The sequence below is a fragment of the Paramormyrops kingsleyae genome, chromosome 11 (assembly GCF_048594095.1).
Source record: "Paramormyrops kingsleyae isolate MSU_618 chromosome 11, PKINGS_0.4, whole genome shotgun sequence".
NCBI classification, from domain to species: domain Eukaryota; kingdom Metazoa; phylum Chordata; class Actinopteri; order Osteoglossiformes; family Mormyridae; genus Paramormyrops; species Paramormyrops kingsleyae.
In genome coordinates this window covers 12,764,997-12,789,714 of record NC_132807.1, presented here as the reverse complement: position 1 = coordinate 12,789,714, position 24,718 = coordinate 12,764,997, and the positions used below count along the sequence as shown (strand labels likewise).

The 24,718-nt window shown below is 43.3% G+C and overlaps 1 protein-coding gene across 6 annotated transcripts in view; it reads right to left on the bottom strand.

Moving 5' to 3' along the window:
* Positions 1–24,718, bottom strand: part of LOC111840795 (transcription factor SOX-6-like) — a 148,315-nt gene that overhangs the window by 8,531 nt on the left and 115,066 nt on the right. For all 6 annotated transcript variants that reach the window (XM_023806044.2, XM_072718069.1, XM_023806064.2 and 3 more), the window contains 4 exons: positions 21,996–22,145; positions 19,204–19,384; positions 18,198–18,382; positions 8,833–8,938 (listed from right to left, as the gene is read on the bottom strand). In XM_023806044.2, coding sequence (XP_023661812.2) covers positions 8,833–8,938; positions 18,198–18,382; positions 19,204–19,384; positions 21,996–22,145 — 622 coding nt within the window. The remainder of the gene's footprint in view (positions 1–8,832; positions 8,939–18,197; positions 18,383–19,203; positions 19,385–21,995; positions 22,146–24,718) is intronic.

The window sequence follows — 24,718 nt, the reverse complement described above, 5'->3', positions numbered from 1 at the left end:
AGATTTGAGTACAGAACAAGGTTGTATTGAGTTTGCCTGCCAAGAATCTGATTTAAAGGAGCACCTTGAGTAGGATCGCCGGCATGTATAAGCAGCCATTCATATAGATTCTTGACTTTATACCATAAGGCATACAACACCCTTGGCCAAAATGGGAGAAAGTGTGCTAAGGCCATTCATGCATATTACAGAAAAAAAGCGAGGGAATGAGAGCTGGCCAACATTCCTTGCACAACATTCTCCCTTTTAAGGAGAAACTGAACAGAGTTAGTAACTGGGAGCTGTGTGTGTATTTGTGCCCAGTGTCAATCAAGCCATTCATGATCCAGATGTTTGTTCCGCTTGTCGGATCATGAGCTACAGGGGGAAAATTATTCATTTTTTGTTCGAAGATTTGCTTCATTTCATGTACACATTTCCTTTAAGATGGATATTAATTATATAAATCAGTAAATGTGTCACAATAAGTTCAGATAGCTTTTCATGCAAAACATTCAGTTTAATATGTTTTAGTCTCTGCCTTTGTTTTCACAAATTTTGCTGAGCTTATATTGTGGTGTATATTTTTAAAAGTATCAAAAGCAACAGAATTGATTAATGTGTATGAATGCTTCCCACTAAACATTGGACGTCGGATAGGCGTGCAGATCATGTCTATATTAGGTCCGTCAGTCCATGACCAATTCTGGACATCAATACAACGTCCAAACTAGGTCCACAATTTGAACGTCCATCCATGACCCAACTTGCACGTCAATATGACATTCAACATTTGAACGTAATTTTTTTGACGTTATTTGGACGACTATGACAGGTGCAGGAAATATAGTTTTATTTACAAATATCAACATTGTTGTTATCAACATAATAAATGTGAATACAGATGATTATTTCGAAACAAACATGATTTATTATGCCAATGCGTACGTATTTTATGTGCATTTGCGCTGATATGACAATAAATTATATCGTGCATTGTTTTTTATGTTCGTTCTGAAAACCATGTGAAAACTGAGTAGTGCAGAGCAGCTGTAACAGTTTTATCCACGTCCCTCGCGGACACTTTTGTGCACGTGCAGAACGCGGGATTTCAAAATCTGGCAGCAGCTTGATGCCCAGTCGAACAAATTAACATCCAGCTTGCTAAACCAGGTTAATGCTAAATTATGTTTTTTACTTTTCATGATACTTTAGCTCTGTACTGTTCTGTTGTATACACTGTAGCACCGGCGGGGCTCATGTCCCAGCATGCCCCGCGTGCAGTTGTAAATAGCCATTGTTGTGTTGTTGCTGTTATTGTTAATTAATAGGTAATTCCTTATTGTTGCGCATGTGTTTACATGTGTCTTGTGTGTACCCGGTCTGATCCTCGTGTGTAATTAGCTTACATAAATGTCCCACCGTGGATGCGTCTTACAGTTCGTTGTCTGACAACTTTGTGTTTCTTACATATAATTATGTTTGGTGCTCTTTGGGTGCCTGATGTAATCCTTGTACGGATTATTTGTTGAGTGGATGTTCCCCGGCAGAGTAGTCTCCGTGTTTCTCTGCTCGCGATACCTCCAACTGCCCGTCGCAGCAATACATTATTTAAATTTAAGTTTTAATTGAAAGCATGGTGAAATTGTTCATTTATATATGAATTTAGTCGAGACACGACATACACAATGTCTAAAATTAGTCTGCTTTTGGTATTATAAGACGTCCACAACGACCACATTTGGACTACTGTATAAATAGCCCATACAAGGAGGTCCCACGGCCGTCAATACTAGACGTTCATTAGACGTCAAAAAAAGACGTCGCCTGGCGTTACAAAACAACCCCTTCAGTGGACCAAAATTGGACGTCCAAAAACGACATATTAAAGATGTCATTCCGACGTCACTATGCACAGTGGGTTTGATATGATTTGATATGAAATTAGCATTATTTATGATGGATGAATCCACTGCAACCTTGTAATGGATGGATGGATGGATGGATGGATGAAGATGATAAAAACAGAACTGTCAGATTTAACCAGGATGTACTTGGGAAGTATGACTCTCTCACTTCTTTGGGTCCCTGAATGGGCCCTGGGTGGCTTGCAGCAGGTGAAGCAATAAACCAGCTTTCATTCACTTCCTGTTCCACCTCCCTGCCTATGTTTATGACCCGTAAAGGAGGAGAGCGGCACACTCTGTTTAGCCGTGGCATAATAGCACATCTGGCTGGGCTTCAGGGCCTTCACAGGCATCCGGGCGAAGCAAATGCCCTTCCTTTTGCACCTGCTGGCGGATGGACGGGACCACGGATGGCCCAGCGCAGCCTGTACACCTGCCCCATACTTACTAAGCTGGTAGTGAGATTATCCTACATTAACCCACTGGGTATCTGCCAGGCCACAGAATACATCATCACTAGACATATTCTATCCATCAATGCAAACCAAATATGGCAGCAGGATGTCATTGATCCACAGCAGTCAGGTCCCTGCAAACAGAAGAGACCCACCGATTTCCGGGGATAATACCCACCCACGCACCCCAATACCCTTTCATTTCATTTAGCCTGCAGAGACTGTATGGAAGTGGCAGCCATGTTTATCGCATGACAGAACGGCAGTACGGGCCGATCCATTTCATCGCACGATAAACAGCCCCTGCCTGCTCCTGAGTATGGCTCTGATTTATGGCCCAACCGAGCAGCATCACTGACTGGCCTGTTTATGTACTGGCATCTTCCAGCTGGAGGTTCCTCCACCTCAGTGTAACAGGGTAGTTAATGTCTACCAGGAGCTTCCAGGACTCTACCAGCTATCTGCTTCATGCTCATGTTAGGACATGTATTTTATATTCTACTCCTCTACAGAGACAAAAGTTGGGAGGGGGGGGGAGAACAGAAATATATATCAATGCTTTTATAATTGTGCCCTGTCTACATACTCATGCATCCTCTCTGTTGTGGCAACTAAATGGATCCAGGCTCTGCGTTCAGTCAAACACTCGGATGAGCCACAAAGCAGGGGACGACTGCCGTCGCCATGGGGAAACGAGCACGAGCCAAGTACATGTGGCCATTGGCCACTCCCAAGTGTGGGTGGTCAACCACTTAGCATCCTGGCCAATGGGAAGGCCCCTCTGTGCCGCAAGGGCCCGCCTCATTTGAAACCATCCAAAGGGCTGTGAGTTCAGATGGCAAGTACAACACTGTCCTGATTTGCTAGCATAAATGTCTGTCTTAGCTCTGCTTTTCTGGGCATTCTGATCACAAGCCCCTAGACGTTTTATTGTCGATTACATAAAAAAATACAGATCAGATATTGACCAGACTCAGACAAAAATGCTCCTGGGTTATGTTTGGGGTGAATTTGGGGTGGAGGCTCTTATATTTAATATGATATATTCTGACTTATGAGGCCAGGAGAACAGTTTGACAGTGTGACAGGTTAATCTCTAATTTCCCCAACTCTGTGTTTCAAAAGGGGTCTGGGGGAGGTCGAGAGAGACACCATGGCACGTCCTCACGCAGGCTAATACTTGGGACCCCGAACCCTCCAGTTCTTTCCGATTCCCCACGTATCTCGAATTCCTTGGTGTATAAAAATTGAATACGCTATGATAGAGTCTCGTTCTTTGTTTCATGTCAAGTTTCTGGTTTCATTCCTCTTTTGTCAGTCTTATAGCTAAACTTCAGCCATAACATTAATTAGAAAGGTCATATTTAATAGCTGCTTACATTACATTACAAACCCCTTTTCTCCTGCAAAATGTGTCTGTCTATCTTAAACCATAAACAACATATTGCAGTTCAATGTTAGTTTTGTTCGAAAAATTGTATCCTTTTAAACTATCAAACAACTGGCATCCCTTCCAGAGTATACCACAGCCTTGTGGCCTGTGATAAACTGGCATCCCATCCAGGGTGTAACAGAGCCTTGTTGCCTGCGATTGACTGGCATCCCAACCAGGGTGTAACAGAGCCTTGTGGCCTGCGATAGACTGGCATCCCATCCAGGGTGTAACAGAGCCTTGTGGCCTGCGATAGACTGGCATCCCATCCAGGGTGTAACAGAGCCTTGTGGCCTGCGAAAGACTGGCATCCCATCCAGGGTGTAACAGAGCCTTGTGGCCTGCGAAAGACTGGCATCCCATCCAGGGTGTAACAGAGCCTTGTGGCCTGCGAAAGACTGGCATCCCATCCAGGGTGTAACAGAGCCTTGTGGTCTGCGAAAGACTGGCATCCCATCCAGGGTGTAACAGAGCCTTGTTGTCTGCGATAGACTGGCATCCCATCCAGGGTGTAACAGAACCTTGTTGTCTGTGCTGCAGAGATGGGCTCCAGGCCCCCGCGACTCTGACCAGGATACGCAATTGGATGTTGAATGTCTTATGGAATATTTTCACAGTAAAAGTACCCATCCAGCATATGAAAAGACAACAATTCATTCACACGGACAAAGAAATAATGATAATAAAAAATATGTCATTCACACATTCTCTTAATTTAGCAACAGCCAGAAGGAATGAACGAGAGTGATGAGCCAATCTATTCCCGTACATAGAGTCCATTTGAATGATGCAGCCTGATCTGTATTGGCTCTTTAAACTCCTCTGATACTGCTGCGGGCCTCGCTTGGGTCCTCGGAGCTGCCTGAGGCACCCTTTGTGCAGACCCCTGTTGGACGCCGGCACTTTAAATGAGCGCGTGACCCAAGCGACAGGCAAGTTAGAGGCGGCCATATGTGAATGAACAAAGCACCCATGCTAAATCTTTTTGTGGTATCCGCTAATGTTTTTCATCTGAGTCTAAAGACCTAATGACTCTACAGTGGGGTGATGCATGTGGCTCGCGGCTTCACGAAATGAAGGAAATTCTATCCGCTTCCATACCCAGATTGTATTTTCCAGTGCCCCCCCACCCCCCACCCCCTCCGTCACAGCATTGGCAGCTTGTTAATTCGGTTGCTTGCAACCCTTGCAAATATTAGTCTAAGAAACTGAAACGGCTCTGATGGCAGGGTGACGTTTTGCTATCGGTCTCCGCGATGCCTGATTCCTGTTTAACTCTCCCTGAATCTGCACTGAAAAGTCTTCATTCATTGCCCTGCCGACAAAACACAGTTAAAAGTCTGAGCCCTACAGTGACGTAGGCGTTTTACACAAATATCCATTTAAAGTCGTCAATCTCGCTTACTGCTCACCTTGTGATTAAAGTAATGTTTTAAGCATTTAAGCCTGGACAAAATCACATGTACACACATAGATATGTTGACAGTTTTTCATTTGGTTGATTTTTGAGTTTATGTTTAATACAATTATTGGTGATTACTACTGAGAAGTTATTTGAATTTATACTTGTAGTATGCTTCATGATATGATGTATACTTTTTATTTTAATGGACTGTATTTTAATTGATCCTTATATAATGCTTCAAATAGTGTTCCAGTGCTGTATTATTCTGGAAGCTGAAACAATCTGGCTACAGAATCACTTTTCCTTTGGTGGAATTCCCAGGGATTATAGCCCTCGTAATTAATTTTACTGATGCCATCGTTGAAACTGGCATACGTATGGGTGATGAAATGGGGACTGTGTTAATCAGCTGTTCCTGTCGCCTTGGCGCCCAGCCATACTCTATTCCATCAACCCCCTACGCCCCTACCCATAGGCCCAGTGCTAAGCCACAGCATGCTGTGAGACCTGTCTGAGGTCTGTCTGGCTCAATGTTGTCTTCATTGTTTAAAAAATGGGATGGGTTGCTGTCTCTGTTCCTGGGCACGTTTTCACACCATCCGCTGGAAATCATCCCACAGAAAAGGTGACCTGGAGCACATCTGTCCAGATGGACTGGAGGAAAAGCAGCAGGCCCATGCATATCCAGAGCCTTTGGTTGGACGCGAGAACATCTAGCGAGACCTAAGCTGTAAGGCAGACTTTAGTGGGAAGGTAGAACCTTTAGAAGGAAGAGTGTTTAACAGGAACGCAGAGCCTTTAGTAGGACAAAGCAGCTTTAGTGGACAAGATTCCAGTTCCAAACCCGCCATGATATACAGATCTACAGTCATGTGAAAAAGAAAGTACACCCTCTTTCAGTTCTATGGTTTTACATATCAGGACATAAAAGAAAAATTACCAGGTTCTAAAATTGTTTAAATCCAACCTCAGGTGTACACACAACAGAATCCACTGTGTCATTATTTAACAAAAATGAAGCCAAAATGGAGATGCCATGTGTGAAAAACTAAGTACTGATTCAATAGCTTTAAGAACCACCTTCAGCAGCAATAACTTGAAGTAAAGGTTTTTGTATGACTTTATCAGTTTCTCACATGGTTGTGGCCACTCTTCCTTGCGGCGTTGCTTTGGTTCACAGAGGTTGGTTTGCAGTCATTTATGCTCAGCTCACTTATGGTTGCACCAGAGTATTTCAATCGGATTGAGGTCTGGACTTTGACTGGGCCACTGGTGTGCTTGGGATCATTGTCCTGTTGGCGTCACCTAATTTTGGCCAAGCTTTAGCTGTGGAAAAGATGGCCTCACATTTGACTCTACAATATTTTGTTATCCGGAGGAGTTCATGGTCAATTCAATGAGTGTAAGATGCTTACTGTCTGTGGCTGCAAAACAATCCCAAATCATCACCCCTCCACCACTCTCCTAGACAGCTGGTATTTGTGTTAATATGCTGTGTTTGGTTTTCACCAAACATGGCACTGTACATTAGTTCAAAGGACATTGTTCCAGCAGTCTTGTGGTTTGTTCAGATGCAACTTTGCAAACCTAAGCTGTGCTGCCATGTCCTTTTTAGGAGAAGAGGCTTTCTCCTGGCAACACTTCCAAACAAGCCATATTTGTTCAGTCTTTTTCTAATGGTACTGTAATGAACTTTAACATGCTAACTGAGGACTGTAGAGTATGAGATGTAGCTCTTGGGCAATTTCTCTGAGCACTGCACAGTCTGACCTTGGGGTGAATTTGCTGGGACGTCCACTCCTGAGAAGCTTGGCAACTGTCTTGAATGTTTTCCACTTGTGAATAATCTTTGCCGCTGTAGAATGATGGACTTCAAATTGTTTGGAAATGGCATTATAACCCTTCATAGACTGATGGGCAGCAACAATTGCTTCTCTAAGATGACTGCTGATGTCACACAACTGACTGCTCCAGACCAGCAAACTGCCAAAACACCTGCTTTTATAGAGGTGGTCACACTTGCTGATGATCAGTTAATCAAGTGCATTTGATTAGCAGCACCTGTCTCTCAGTTCCTATGGAAGCAGTAAGGGTGTCCTTAATTTTTCCACATACTGTTTCTGCATTTTGGCTTAATGTATTGTTTTTCATCTGAGGTTTATCTAATTTTAAGATCTGCTAAAGACCAGGGGCTAGTTGCAGAAAACACCTTAAGTTTCCCCCTTAAGTATGACACAAAAGGTTTAATTTCTCCTTAGTAGTGGGATTTATTTAAGGGTGTTGCACATATTCCCTTAAAAAGTTTCCTTAGTTCTTAAGGGATTTACTGCTTTGAAAGATATTTTACAGCAGTAAAATTGTATAGTTTCCATGGAGACCATTTGTTTGCTCTCCCTCACGTCTGCTTGTGATATCTGTTATCACCTCCAGTGTTAATTTCATCGACAGGAACGTCAGGCTATATTCTCGTCAACGAAGGTTTTTTTGCGTGATGATAATTAAAAGAAAAATATTATTTAAATATGCGTCTAATGACAATGACAAAATGAAACATATTATTCGTCTGACGAATATAAACAAAATTTTAAAAGCTGGATTTTGTCCCCACTGCATCCTTATCTATTGAAAATGTGGACTATTCTCCCTGCTGTATTGAGTTCACTACGAGTAGGTACTTTTCGCTCGACTAAGAACAAGAGTGGAACATAGAGTGATAAACTTTGCTGAATAGCTGACAAGCACCGGCATCGTTAAGGGAACTTTAACTGGTTCTTTAAGTATAAGACAAAGGTAAGGGGAAAAACTTAAATACTTAAGTGAACATTTTAAGGAAATCTTAAGGAGAAGACTTAAGGGTGTTTTGTGTAACCGACTTTATTTTAAGGAAACTTTAACTCAGACTCAGACCAGAAAGGAAAATTTTAACATTGTTTTATACAACTGGCCCCAGATTATTTATGTCCTGATGTGTAAAACTTTACAATTGAAAGAGGATGTACTTTCTTTTGATTGTATGTTCCAATAACCTGCACACATGTAGGTAGCCGACTTTATTTTAAGGAAGAATGCTTTCAGTGTGTTTCTTTTTTCTTTTTTATTGATTTAATTAATTTTATTTTAAGTTTTAAAAAAGCATAAAGGTTTACAAGAGAATCTTGTTTCTCTTTAGCTCTGTTGTTTTATGGGGTCAGAAACAAACATTTACTCAGGTAAATAACTGACTTCCAGAAACACCTATTTCCTTTATCTATGTGCCAGGCCCAAAGAGATGGGATGCTGCTGTGTGATAGCGACTGGGACGGCCCTGCCCTGATCCCGAACCCCGAGGAGCAGCACGTTGTTGGATCTATCCCTGTAACGGAGCTAACTTTGTCTTGTGTCACTGCTCCAGCAGCCCAAGATCAGTGGCATCAGAAGCCTTCAAATGGTTTTTAGTCTAATGTAGATCTGAAGCTACAGACAGAACTACAGAAAATACAAATGCCTCAGTAACTACAGGAATTACATCATCTCTGAAGCCTCAGCCTAGAAGGCTACAGCCCCGGCGTGATATTCACTCACATCACTCCAGAACAGCCTACACTGGAAAAACAGTACGCCTTTTCCACAAAACAGAGTCAAAGGCAATATGCATTTTCACACGTGAGACCTTACCGTCCAGATCTTCCGGCCGGGTTAAGTCAATGACCCGGTGGCCCATCTTCGCCTCATCACTCAGCTTGCCCAGGTGGTGCCCGAGGTTCTCGTAGTGCGCTCTCTCCTGAGGGACACGGGATGGAAACCAGTCACTCCAGCGTGCAGAAACCCACCCCCCATCGCTCTGTAAAGATGCTCTCCTGGCTGTAAGGCCCCGTCAGCCTCACCACTTCAGAGGGCAGGAACTACCGGCCCAGAGTTGACCTCCTGCCCATGCTTGGGGCCGCTGCACCCCAAGCCATCATTAAGTCAGGGTGTGCAGCCCTCAGTGGACCCCCCACCCCATCTGATGCCATTCTTTGTACTCAGCTCAAACGGTGCATAGAAACTACAATGAAACCCCATCTTCTGGGGTTCAACACCAACACTGAATGTCGCACGTGAGCAACATCTACATGTAAAGGACAGCTTGTTGGGGGGGGGGGGGGTATGTGCAGCACATTACATTTAATGCATTATGTAGCAGACGAGTGTTGACTGCGGTTCGCTCCGATGTTAAATGACCCAGGTCGGTTGCAAACGCACCCTGACTACAGGGGCTGATCTGTTCCCTAATGGCCTGGGGGGGAGGGGGGGGGGGCTCCAACTCCTACAATGCAAACAATCTCCCCCCTTCGGATGTCAGCTGAGAGACTCTGACAGCAGACATGATTTGCCGCGATCTGGGCGGGAGTGTTTGCTTGGGTCCTGGGGTGAGGATCCAATCTCTGACAAAAGGTTCACTGGCCTTTTCTTTCCCCCCCCCCCCAACTTCTACCTTTAAGTGGGTCCATCTCACAGTGTGAATAAAACCCTCAGGTGGGCCCTCTTCAAAACACTATTAGCACCCCCTCCCCAGGCCAGCACATACCCTCCGGTCCACACCGACGTGGTCACTGAATCCACTGGACCCTTCTGGAAGATGCCATTTCCTGGTCTACAGGTTGTTCTTCCCACTGTGAAGGTTTGCTTTTGGATCTTACATGCTGAAGGTTATTATTCTTCACTGCTCCATTAATGAAGATGCCAAATTATTTTTAAAGTGAAAGCTTTCAACATTTTTTGCTTAACACTGACTTTAAACCTGATGGGAAGAATGACTGCAAAAATGCCCGGATTGAAAAATAACAAAAGGAAACTTTCTTCATAAAAGGATTTCTATAGAAATATGCCCCCAAAAAGCACCTTGGTATCTCTTTATTTCCAGTTTTAATAATAAAAAAAAACACAAAGGACTTCCAAAAAAACAAAAAAATCAAGACAATGACTATTCAAATATCCCACTGAGATATGATTTCTTCCATGTACTTAATTCAGATAGCACTTCTTTCTTTGAAAGAATAAGAAAAAAGAAATTTATTCAGGTGATCTGGATGCCCACCACCTGTCCAAGGGCATTAAAGGCAGCTTTTCTGATCCTGCTTCTGTTTTAAGTGTGGTGAGGTGATGGGGTGCCCCCCCCCCACGGAGCACAGCGCTCCATATGCAGCATTTTGAGCCGCTGCGTCCGTCTTCTGTGACAGAGCGTGGTTAATGAAGGAAGCGCCTGGTGACAAACAGGGTGGGGGAGCGTGGAGTCGGATGGGCAAGCGTATCCACCCAGTGCGCAGGGGAAGCCCCCCACCAGGGATATCGCTCACAAATTAGCCATGCTCCTTTCCCCCTGAGGTGTCCAGTCTGCCCTGATCAATCAGCCCCATTTACAAACTTGCAATAATTACCCACCATGTTAGACTGGGAGGAGAGAAAGGTAATTGGCTTCATCATAACCCACTTCTCCTCTTTCCCCACACACATTGGAATCATCCCTTCAGTCAGCTGAGATCAAAAGAAACATAATTAATTTCAGTCTTTCCAGTCTCCTGTTTTGCCTAAACATGATAAAATATTAGCTCTCCGTGCGACAAACCATAGGATCCAATGCTGATTTACTTGACCATTGATGTATTTTAAACTGTAGCTTTATGTAGATCATGTGTGATTGGAACTTATTTTGGTCACATTATATATCGCCAGTTTATTAGCTGCATCTACTTGTTAATGCTAACAGTAAATCATGTGGAATTATACTATACACTGTATTTAAATGGTGGAATCATACTATACACTGTATTTAAATGGTGGAATCATACTATACACTGTATCTACAGTAAATGGTGGAATCATACTGTACACTGTATCTAAATGTTGGAATCATACTATACACTGTATCTAAATGGTGGAATCATACTGTACACTGTATCTAAATGTTGGAATCATACTATACACTGTATTTAAATGGTGGAATCATACTATATACTGTATCTAAATGTTGGAATCATACTATACACTGTATCTAAATGGTGGAATCATACTATACACTGTATCTAAATGTTGGAATCATACTATACACTGTATCTAAATGGTGGAATAATACTGTACACTGTATCTAAATGTTGGAATCATACTATACACTGTATCTAAATGGTGGAATAATACTGTACACTGTATCTAAATGTTGGAATCATACTATATACTGTATCTAAATGGGGTTCAGTTACTGTGTAGCTAAGTATTAGAATGCGCGATGTAAGCACTCTCGAATGCACTGTGATTGTAGGTGAGAGACATGGTGGTTCCCACAAATCAGAAACAGCCACCTTCCTGTGATTTTCACACACTGCAGTGTCTACAGTTTGCAGAGCATGGTGTGACGAACAAAATGCATCCAGTCAGTGGCAGTTCTGTGACCAACATCATCTTGTTAATGAGAGAGGTCAGAGGAGAATAGGCAGACTCATTAAAGCTACCAGGAAGACCACAAAAATAGCAATGCAGCAGTGGTGTACAGAAAGGCTTCTGAGAAAACACAACTAGTCTAGCAAGTGGTCTGGAGGCAACAATGGGTCTGACCCAGTTCAGCTTGCTATCTAGGTGAACCTAATAAAATGGCGGCTGATTCACTTTTTTGGCTTGAAAATATTACTTCGCAGGTCCTGCCTCTAGACCTGTGATGAATGAAGGGCACTTTTACTCCATGGCCCCATCAAACATCGAGCGACGACCCGGTCCCAGAGTGGAAAACTCACAGCACCTGGTTTTCCGGCAAGCCACAGGTCCTAAAAAAACCACATTTATAACATGCATCATGGTGTTAGGGGCTCCTCAGCGCACTGCAGCCCGGGAGGGGCATGGGAAAATCCTCTGGGGGGGGGGGGGGGGAGTAGGGTGGCTGGTTAAAAAGAAAATATGTAAGATGCGGTATTGCTCACTGGCCATTTCCCTCAAAGAAATCCAGCAGGCACGCCTGAGGCCTATGTCTACAATTACAGTGACATGCTCCAAATGTGGTGGTGGGGGGGGGGTTACCACTCCCTACTCCTCATTGCCATGCCCCCCCCATGCGAGATTCAAATCAATGACATTTACATACAAAGTGACCCAGTGTATTAATATTACCCACTGAGAACTAATACAATGCAGTGCATTTCTATTTAAGTCGGTGTCCTTAACTGAATCGGGAGTGAGTCAAGTGATATGTGAAGGGTGTCATGGATTTGTCCCAGTGCAGTCGCCATGGAGACCTGGGACTGAGGGCCCGGGGAGCTACAGCTGTGCTACCACAGAAGGACCACAGCACTGGAGGGGGGATCACATGTGGCCCAGGGGGCGGGGCACGGGAGCCCCGAGGGCCTGTGGCAGGCTTCTGGGAGGTCACTCCCTGCCAAATATAGACAAGGCAGAAAGCGCACTCTGCTCCCCCCCCCCCCCCCCCCACTGTTATTTATATATCACCATATGCCCAGCCGCTGCAGTTCTGAGGGTTTGGCCATAAGCACATCCCATTGGTCGGCTCCCTTTTAACATGCCCTGTAGCACCCCCCACCCCCCATTGTGTGGCCGTGAACGCACCAGCCACACAGTTCACCCCCATGTCCACTATATCTGGGCCGGTGCGACTCCGCTTGAGTGAAAGGCCATGCGCTCCCGACAGCTTACTTCAATTACGCTCTTAGAGCGTGCAAACACACTAGGTGTGTCATTTCTGGGCACACTGCCAGTCTGGTAGCCAGGCTGCTCACAGTATTATACACCATATAATAGCATATAATACACAGTGTATATTGTATTAACCAACTAAAACAGGCCAAATATTAAGTTACAGATGTATTATTCATTTGGAAAAAATCTAAACCAAATGAACATCTCAAAACAAAACAAGTCTTATCTGATCTGTTCTAAAAAAGGCATTTTTGTGGTTACCTCTGCAGTTTGAGCTTGACTGTGGGGGTGTGCTCCTTCTGTGACTGGGCTCTTTATGGGGGCAAGTTGTAAATGACCCCGAGCTGTTCACTGCGCCCCGCCAGGAACAGTTAAACATGACTGCCGTCTCCTCTGTGCTGATAATGTGGGGGAGGATGGGGTGGGGGGGGGGAGGACGGGGGGACAAGGCGCCTGGCCTTGTGGGTCCTGGGATGCTTGACGGAAGCAGGAAAACTTTCCCGGCCACTTCTGGGGATTCTATCATGGAAATTAAATGTTGCGGTCCCATCTCTCTCTCTCTCTCTCTCTCTCTCTCTCTCTCTCTCACCCACACACACCCGCAGACACTCTCTTTTATATGCACACATGCAGACAGTTAGAAACACAGGTACGCAATTGCAGGCACACAAATAAATAAATTTCTATATATATAAATTTATATATATGTGTGTGTGTGTGTGTGTGCGCGTGTGTGTGTGTGTGTGTGTGTGTGTGTGCACGCACGCAGGGACCCCCCGCATGGCTGCAGCGGCTATTTTTACGCCTTTGGCAAACGCAGACAGTTGGAGAGGGATGAATGTAAGCGAGCTGAACAATGCCACTGGCTGGCTGTGGTGTGCTGTCTGACAGCACACTATAATCATATTTGGAGAGGCAGAGCACGACGCATGCCAGGATTTACGCTGTGGCTAAAGAGCGTAGCTTGGCCATTTCAAGCACAGCGGTACTGAAAGAGCAGATAATTGCTTTCAGGGCTAAAGACCAGACTAGATTATACCCAGGTTTTCATGAGGGTCTGGCGCGTACAGAGGCCCCTGCTCATGCACCGCAGGGGGAGGTGAGTCACCACCACGTCCATAGCCATGGAAACCTGGTTTCCCTTATTTACTTTTTTCCTTTCTATGGCTTCCCTAGAACGCCTGCCCGGTCCAAGCGGCTGATCGCATGGATGGGCCGTTAATAAGGTCAACAAAGGGTTAAAAGGGGACAGATCGATAGGTTAATATTTAAAGGCCTTTACCCTTTGATTCTGACTGGACAGACACCATGGGAGTAATAGTCAATCCAAGCAAAGCCTCCACCAGAATGTTCTGTACAAGCCAAGAGTGATCGCCAGACCAGCTGCAATGGATCTTATATTCATCTGAAATTTATAACAGTGATTATACTGCTGAATCCCCAAGCCGGAAAATCAAGGCCCCTAAAGAGACAGGAACAATACATAGTAAACCTAAGTGTTGATTCACACTGCTGCTTAAATAATCTATGGGAAATTATATCCATCCATCCATCCATCCATCCATCCATCTATCTATCTATCGTCCAATCATTTACATAATCAGGGCCAGAGGAATCCTGAAACTCACCCCAAGTCAGGGCGCATCCTGGACTATGAGTATTCAGATTTGCATGGTACTGATACTAGTTATCAATCTGGTACTTTGACAGTACTTTTATCTTTTTATTTAAGAGAAAAAGAAACAAATTAAGAACAGAATTAATATTGCACTATTTTCTCACCACATACTGTTCATAAATTAACATTCTTGAGTTGCAAACTGCAACATCGTTTTGAACAAGTCACTATCATAAATTATATTGTGATTATAGAAAAGCAAAATACATTTTTACAGCAAAAGAATCAGCAATGTTTAGAATAATTATAGACTACATTTGTGATAATGTAAATGAAAAACAAATGTAATAAGCAATGTTCACCTTTTAAGGGAAAAACTGAATGCAGGACTTTTTCTTTGATGGTAATTTTATGGTGTGGTAACCTTAGTTTGTCCAAATCACTAAATCCGTGATCTGAAACTGAAACTGTGAATTTCAGAATGATATACAGTATGATTTCAGACTGAATTTATGAACACACCATTATAACAATCAACTGGCTAATGGTTACTTTTAATCATTAATCCATATTCGTATAATTTAGTTAACTCCATGTGTAGGCTCCCGGCTGCTAACTATACATACCATACCTGGGGCAACAACAGATACACTATGAGGTAGGCAGGCAAAAACCGTGCATTGCTCTGCAGTGCATGTGATAGACTTTCACTAGATGTTTCGAAAGGTTGCTTGTTTCCGCCATCACATGCAAAAGACTTGCTGCACTTGCGGTAATGAGCATTGTCAGCGTTGACTCTAGTGAAACAGTGAAATGTCACCACCGTGACGTCTAGTTTGAACGTCTAGTTCTCTCCTCCATTGTCACTAAAAGCAGGGTATCTGTGTGTGTGCCACACGCTGCTGCGCACGAGAGAGGGAGCGAGAGCGAGTGATCTGCCCCGTGCCCCGCCCCTCTCACACAAGCTCTGAGAGAGATCTCTCTCTTCTGGATTAAGAATATAGCGAAAATGCAAACAGAAACGAAGCTGGTGAGATGAAGTGTGCAAGAAAACTGTTATGCAGCGATAACAAATCGGGAATCTATTTTCTTCATTTCTTCATACCGCATGCAAGCTTATTGATACTATGGTCTTTAATAATTTAGCCCCTGGGCCCTGTTTAATATTGGGGCTTCCCTTCCCATCCCTACCCTGGATAGGATGTCAGTCCATCTATAGGGCACAATCAATCTATAACACTCTCCAGGAAAGTAGGAGACACAAGTTCACCTAACTACACTTCTTCAGCTGCTGGGAAGTAACTAAAATACCCAGAGGAAACTCACACAACTCAGAGAGAAGATGAGAAGGACACATACACAGAGACGAGGCCAGGATTCATACTGGTGTGCTATCCTCAGGAGGCATAATACGTATATGTGTAATTTCTATGTATAAAGGGCCAACAGATGAATGATGTCATAAAACGGGGGCCTGTATAACAAAGCTGAATTTCTTGCTTAGTCAGACAACTGGTTGGATTTAAGGTAGTTTGTGCTAAATTTAAGTGAACAAAGATATAGTGCATTTAAACTGGGGTACCTTAAATCCAGCATCTTATCTGACTAAGCAAGTAATCCTGCTTTGTTATGCAGGCCTCAGCTGAAATAAAAATGCTGTGGTTGGCAGTGTAATATCACAAGTTATCCCCAAAAACTTTGGACAAAAACATTTGCTAAATAAAAAAAATGTAAATGATAAAGGCTCCAAAACCGCAACATGGTGTCAGTCTGTGGAAAGTATCCAGCAAGTGACAAGATTCCTGAAACTTTCTAAAGGAAGAGCTCTTATGGGAATGTAGTTCTAGTACATAAAAGAAGATATTCATCTAAAGCTGGGTTGATCAGGTTATCAATATACAATTAAAATTTTTTTTAAAGTGATTTAAGCAACTCGACTTCGATATGAGTATCTTAGTAATAAATATACCATGACATTATGTTAAATTTGGCTACCTTCCTTAGCCATTGTGAAGCCCACTGGTCTCCTCTGCAATGTCTTTCAGTAAAGCTGTGGCAGGCAGGTTTTGGTCTTACATCATTGTTCATCACCATGTCATGGTAATCGTGATTTGAGATCATTTTCGTGCTTCAAAACAAAAAGGAAACAAAAGATTCCTGCGACACGAATCGCTTGACATACAGTGAAAGGCTAGTGTTACCTGCTCCATGGCAATACAAATAAAAAACAGAAACATGCACAGGCCGCCAAAACGGCTCCATTTGGGGCTTTGTTTCGAGCTTCCTGACATACCCCGACATGTCCTGTCAAGCCAAGCTGACCATAGCCTCACCCAGCACAGTAACTTTTGGGTTCCAAACCCAGCAATGGCAGCTGAGAGTGTGGGACAGTATTCAGCCACCCACAAATGATTTGATCCCACTTGCCAAAACCATCCAGGTGGACCATTTCATTAACTGATCAAATTACTCCAAAAATTGTCTTATGTTTGTTAAGTGTTGAAGTAATACAATACTCCCAAATCTGCAGAAGTGCCCAATGCTTTTTGCCTGCACAAATAACTCTGAGGAAGCTTTAGTACTTGATGTGACTATTTATGTTCTGAAAGATAAAGAGTGATGCATTTCGGAAGAACACTGAATCCCTAATAGCAAATTAAAAACCAATCCAAAATAGGTGCTTCTGCATATCGATACACACATACACATACACACACACACATACAGGTTCGTAATTATATCTCTGTGGGGATTCATTTCTATGGGGGAAAATCTAATCCCAACATGACAACCTTAACCCCCACCAAGCCCAAACCATAACCATATGTAACCAAACAAAATATGATACTTTTGTGCATTCACACATCTTTGTGGGGACCAGAAAAATGCTACCCACAATAGTCAAAATAACAGGTTTTTATTACATTGTGGGAAAATTTGGTCCCCACAATGTAGTATAAACATAATCCACACACACACACACACACACACACAGAAAGTATATGACCCACTTGAGTAAGCTAGTTAAAAGCATCAGGTGCTGAAATATTAATGCCCTGTTCTCCCGGCCCATGCCTGCTCCTCACAGCCAACTGGCCAAGTGGCATCACTCAGAAGGGTGATGAAATATATTTATTTATTCCATGATTGACTGATCGATTGAAGATATTTTTAAATGAGCCCCCCATGAGCTTAAGAGCTGTGGGTACAAAGCGGACACGACCCGCACAGGGACCCCCCGAAAAAAAAGTTTTTTAATTAGGCAGGGATGTCGCGAATCGATTCGCTCAGCGCCATGATTCCTGGCCGTGTCCTCTTCTGCCCCCCAGGTATCAATCAGAGTCACTTCATGGGCACTCAAAACACCCTTCCGATACCGGGTGCTGGAAGAAACCTCAGTGGAGCTGGGGGGGGGGGGTGTTTAATAAGGGCCCCTCGCAATCACCAAACACGATCTCTGTGAGAAAGCAGGGCTGTGACTACAGTGTGAGTGAGGTGATAGTGCAGCAGAGTCTGTACCCTGTGAGAAAACATGGGGGGCTGTTTTCGTTTCCCCATGTGTTGAGCCATAACGATATATATATACATATAAAATGCAAGAGGCTGAACACCCTAAGGAGGAAGAGACCTTCTTTTAAATGCAGCATGAATAACTCAGCGCTTCCTCTGTGCCCCTGCAAAAGTGTCACAGGAGAGGTTTTCCGTAAACGAAGGAGTAACTGAGAGCATGGCACAGGCAACGCACCTTGTCCCCCCTGCCGTTGTTGAGCCCCACGCCAAGGCCCGAAAGCTTGCCGTCCAGGCCCTGGGGGTGGTGCTGAAATTGCTCTCTCTGGATCTGCTCCCGGATCTTGCGGGCCTCTTGGATGGCCTTCATCACAGCATCCTGGTCCGCGAACAGTGCCGTGGAGTTTAGGCTGGACAGGATATCTGCGGGTGAAGAGACGGACTCATGTATTCATGTATTTTGATTCAGCCGTTCCATCCGTTTACCCTTCTTGGGGGGAGTTTTTTTTGCAATATGTTTTTTCTAGGCTTCGCTATATGGTGGATTTTTTTTTTATTATTTAAAAAAAATGATAGCATGAAGAAACATGTCTGCCACGTATTATCAGATCAGACAGAGGTGCAGTCAGGTGACAGATTAAAACAGGGAGATAAAATGAAGTCCAACATGTTCCTCTTTCTGAAAGGCATGAAGAAATGCACAAATGTAGACTAACTCACTCACTCTTTTCTAGGATAAGAAATTGTCCCATAAACAGACCCCAGGGGCTGCATAAAATGCCTAAACGTGGTGGTAAAACAGGGTGTCTTTAACTGGCATTATATGAATAAAACGTGCACATAAATCACAGATGATGAAATCAACACAAAAGGTTTAATGATATAATAGGAGGGGACATGCAGGCTTCGCATCGCAAATCTGTCATCAGGACGCTGCGTGAGAGAGTGACTCATTGTAAGAAACGCCGCTAAGTCCCAGTAGAGCTTAAAGGTTTTCAGCCCGTCGTGGTTGAGGGATCAGAGAATGCTGAGTATCCCGAATTAGTTCATGAAAAGGGCTACAGCTCCCAGTAACTGAGAACACGCTTTAGTCATGTACACGGTGCATGTGCAGGTGTGTGTGTGTGTGTGTGTGTGCATAGGTGCAAACATTTTGTGTGGCATTAAGAGTGGATCTGATTAATATACCCCAAGAAGTGTGCATCGATGAGTCTGTGTGTTTCTATGTGTGAGGCAGGTCTTACCCAGGGAGGAACCCCGGCTCAGAGTCCCCCCAATGGGGCTGGGGATGCCACTCTTAGCCGAGAGGCTGGTGGGGCTGCCTTTGCTGCCTGCAAACAGGTGGTGCGTTGGGGACATCGGTGACTTGACTGAGTCGGCTGTCTTGGGCCTGGAGGAGAGGTTTAGGGGCTGCGTTCCCTCGTCCTGCAGGGATTGGAGGGCAGACATGAATGAAGGCAATTAACATGACAGCCTGCCTCCCGTTGCAGTGGTCCCACAACTTCCAGGCCAGACAATGTACCCTGCAGACAGCACTCAGCAGGCGAATTACACTCTCACAGCGCTGCTGCGTGCTCACCTACACCGGCATGCTGTGCGCAGCCCAAAAACGCAATCACTTCTTTGTTTAAAACAGATGCCACTTTATCTGTTTACCGATTAGGCGACAATGTGTTTTTAACAAGTCAATGTAATACAATATAAACAAACCCATCTAATTACTTGTTCATCGCTAATTAAACATATTAACCTATCACTTAAATTACTTTCTACTTGGTAAATATAGTTAGTGTTGCAGCATTTTAAAGGTTTAAAATAGATGCATATTACAGGATGGTGGATATTCTGCAGAAAAGAAAAGAAAACATGGAATTGCAAGAATTCTGTTTCATCATAGAAGTTATTAAGTGGTTTCAGCTGTAATGACACGTCTGGCATGAGGAGAGCTCTTTTGGTCATTCAGCAGTGTGTGCATGAGGTGTGTTTCCACTTGACCGGTTTGTGGCTTCTCATCAGAATTGGGCAAGTGCAGTGCAGCAAGGCGTTATTAATCCTGATGGTATATGAAGTATGTGTGTCCCAGGGCACCACACTGGGAACTGTGAGGATGGGGAAGAGGGTGGAATTCTCTGTCTAGAGGAACTAAATAGGAGGCAACTTATGAATTGCAATGAATTACACTGCTGACAGGGATGCTGGAGTCGGCTTAACAAGTACTTCTTCCAATCGAGTGCCCCTGGTTTGGAGCGACCATGAGCACAGCGGATAAAGAAAAAAAAAAGAGAGATACCTGTTCATCGTATATCAGGGGGCGACAAGAGTACATAATTGAATAAAGCCATAAAGAAGAAATTTATACAACGTAATGTACTCAACAAACATATTAACCATAAGTGGTTTACTGATACCTTCACGTATTTCACGGTCTTTCTTTTCAGAAAGCGCGTGATTCTCGCTCGCGGGATGTAAGCCGGTTACATTACTGTACCTGGTTTACCGGGCAATCGTCAAGTTTCGGAAAAATTCGCGTGCAGTAATTAATATACACATTACGTCTCTTGCTGCATTTTACCAGCATCAAGTGAGTATTGATGTTATATTTTGTGTAAAAACAGGTTTATTTTCATAAGCTTCTGAACCACTCTTTCATTCTTAATCGGCTTTCATTACAGTAACTTTAAACTTAAAATTATTCCTAACCATATAGTAAATAATACCTGTAATTATCTTTTAAATAGAGCTTGGGGCTGGAAATTAAAAACACACATAAGGGAATATAAGCATAATCGTAACTTACGCTTTTTTATTTAGATCTGTTTTCACAGAAGTAGTTCCTTGAATATCGCGAATTGTTGGTCTAACTGAATCTGTCAGAGACTAAGATTGATATGGCTGATCAACGCTGTAAGCTCTCACATACTTAATATTATTGTTGGTAATGAAATGGCAGCATACCCAATAGTGTACATGTAAAATTTAAAGCTATATATATATATATATATATAATTTTATAATTGTGTTTAGACCAAATATTAATCACCAGTCAAGTTTCAAAATAAAGCTTGTTATGGGGTTAGGCATGCGCCTCATCATTTATATATCAGCATGCCTCAGTATGTTTCAGCAAATTGGAGTTTATTATTGGAGTTTTAATACCCCTTTGCCCGCTATTTTTAAAAAGAAACATTTTTGTGTGAATGCAAAATGACTTTCATGTTTGATTTGCTATCAAAAGCTCATATAAAAACCATCCGGCCCGCTGTGCATTGTGGGAAACGCAAATGAGCTGTGCAAGCGCAAGACAGTGTGCCAACAACCAATCATTAAGCAGTATTGTTTGGCCCACACTTGAACTACACTTGAAATCATTTTTAGTCATATTCAGTAGGTGGTTAAATGAAATATATTGTCCCCTGTACATAGCAGAATTACAAACAATACTAAAAAGTGTCAGATTCACCCCCAGGCCCCTTAGTGAATTTTATGCCCCACCCAACATTTCAGTGCTGGGGATGGGCATGTTTAAAATGTGGCCAGTATCATAGAGTATGAAGGAATTACTGTACTTTATAGACAATGTGGCCCCATCACAGGGGCCACAGGAACAAGCCAGCAGTGAGAATAACTCCCCCCTACTGGTTATTGACTATCCTTTCTATTTAACGCCATTCACATGACTATCTATAAATGCATCTCACAGTATCAAGACCTAAAGAGACAGTCAGCATTGTTAGGTAGAATAGTTCTATACCATGGTAAAGTTCTTCAATGGTTTTAAAGGCTTTTGCCTTAATAATAATTTTGTGAATCATCACTTGTGTGTACAGGTGCTTAACAATCCAGCCAACAAAGGGGAAAAAAATCTCAATTTTTTGTGTTTTGAATATTGCAGTCCTGTAATGTAACATTATAGTAAAACTGCCAGTATACTCTTGTCCGAAGACGACTGAGATAGATGTAAGCAGAAGTAGAATAGTTAGACCATAACTGCATGTGGAATGGAGTGAGCTTCCCTGCTGTGGTGGTATTAACGTACCTTTACTTGTGTTATAGGACTAGAGGACCTTTTCTCACTTTTCAGGCCAGTGGGCGAGACAGGCCCTGATGAGTTGGGAGGCTGTGGGAGCGATGGCATCTTGGCTCCTGGGGAGACCTGCATGTTGGCCAGCTGGGCAGCGTACAACTGCTGTAAGTAAGGAAAACAATGGAGAGTTAGCATCAAGACCTTGCTAGTTTGCTATGTCACTAAAAAGCACAAATAGGAGATCTTCAATACGGGCAACTGAAGACATAGTATTTAACATCTACATAAAAGCTAAAAGTGTGTATTTAATGTATCCTCAGTATTTTTACTTTACAGTTACAACACAGTACTGCTGTGAAAAGAGTCCAGACAGCATTAATGGAGCTGCAGTGAAGGCAACACATAAAGACTTGAAACATGAACGAGTGGAAGCTGAATGCTCTGCTTCTCATCTCAAGCTTTTAATTTATGAATCCAGGAAATGGCATGGAATAAGCACACCTGACCAACAGAGTCAGTCAATATTCTTTACATTACAGGAGATAAAAAGATTACAGTACTGTTCCCCCCAACCCCCAACTTATTTATCATTACCACTTGTTTTGATTGCCCAGCACAATGTTACCTGGGCTGGTGTATTTTCAAGGTGGATTATAAAAAAGCATGATGATGTTTTGCTTTTTTCTGCCACCTCTGGGAGAGAGAAGAGTCCTCTAGACTGACTGTACCTCTTTAAGCTTTTGGTGGTTATTTACTGGCAAGCTGAAAAGTGGTTAAGAAGGATATTCCTCCTACTTGGGAAGTAGCAGGCATTAGAATCTGCGAGCTGCCATTCGTGTCATTTTCTGTGAGTAGGCTCCGAATGCTGCTTTTATAAAAAGCGATGTCTGCAGAATATGCCTGTTGTCTGCTTAGTGAGTGCTCTCTCTACTTAACTAATTGTAGTAGGTTAGTCAGCTGGACAGAGCAGTTATTTTTAGTAAGAATCTCACTTAATGTGGACGGTCAGGCAAATCCTGTAAACAAATTAGAGTTTTAAACGCCAAACAATGTTTTTTTCAGTGAGGTTTTCATTATCTTTTCTGTCAGGGTAATGCATGCTGCAATTGTGTAAGATCTATATTTATCCTGACTTGTTCTTTCTGCTTTTGGATTTTATAACTAAATTTGATAAGTTTTTAATGCAACACAAAATGTCATCCTTATCGCAGCAGGGGTGGGGAGGGAAGAATCAGCAGACCACACTTTGCTGTCCCCGAGATGGTGTTTTGTGAACAGCAGTCCCATGATGTAAACATGCATTTCTGCTCTGCGAAACTTTATCTCCCTCCCATTAGCACTGCACAAAAGCACCATTCTTGTGAGAGACCTGGAGCGACCTAAGGCCCATCAGCAGTGGAAACAACAGGCCGATTAGGTTCCCACAGCGATAACTGAGGGCCTCTGAGATCATACAGATGCCCATTTGTTATGGGACGAGCAGGCAAAAATAAGGGGGAATTACTTGTAAAAATCCAGAAAGTGCAGAAATCTTTTGTGAGTGTGGAAAAGGGAAGTATTTGAGGGTTACATGTGAGCATGCAAAAACATCTTTACATTCCTCCAAGCTACTTGTGAGGGCTAGTCTGTTGGACAGATGTTTGTTGAAGTCACTGTGGATGGGTGAGAAGGCTGACCTTGTGTGGGGAGAACTTTATTGTTCCGGAAAGACTGAATAAATGAGCTTCGGTCCAAATTAGAGACTGTGAGCCAGTCTTTTGTGATGAATAGTTAATGGGTCACAGCTTAGGAAGAATCACTTAGCCTCAGTGGTTCATTACAGCCAGCCGCAAAAAAGGAAAGACAGTGTTATTATGCACAAGAAGTTAGCCAGTTCCTTACCGTTCTGCCACACAGAGTTCCTTACTGTTCTGCCACACAGTGTTCCTTACCCTCCCATTATACTGTGTTCCTTACTGTCCCATCATATAGTGTTCCTTAGTGTCCTGCCATCCAGTGTTACTTACTCTGCCATCATACGGTATTCCTTACTGTCCATCATGCAGTTTTCCTTAGTGTCTCAGCATCCAACATTCCTTACTGTCCCATCATATAGTTCTCCTTTCTGTCCTGCCATGCAATGTTCCTTAATGTCTCATGCAACATACCTTAGTGTCCCACCATGCAGTGTTACTTACTCTCCCATCATACGGTATTCCTTACTGTCCATCATGCAGTTTTCCTTAGTGTCTCGGCATCCAACATTCCTTACTGTCCCATCATATAGTTCTCCTTTCTGTCCTGCCATGCAATGTTCCTTAATGTCTCATGCAACATACCTTACTGTCCCACCATGCAGTGTTACTTACTCTCCCATCATACGGTATTCCTTACTGTCCATCATGCAGTTTTCCTTAGTGTCTCAGCATCCAACATTCCTTACTGTCCCATCATATAGTTCTCCTGCAGCTACAATTCAGTAGTGCCACCAGAGCTCAGCTGGGTGAGGTGACCACAGAGGAACTATACACTCATGGTCATAATGAATAAGTTTAAGTCTACCTGTAGATCCTTACTGGATGATATCTGCCAGCTTCACAGCAGCTGTACCCCGCCCCCTACAGACCATCAACCCACCTCCGAAGGAACCCCACTCTGTGCTCCACCATTGTTTAAGACCTCTGCAAACAGAGGTAATCACGGTAATGCTGAAGGTGAGCCAGCTAAATGAGAACAAGGACAAGCTGAGCTCTGTG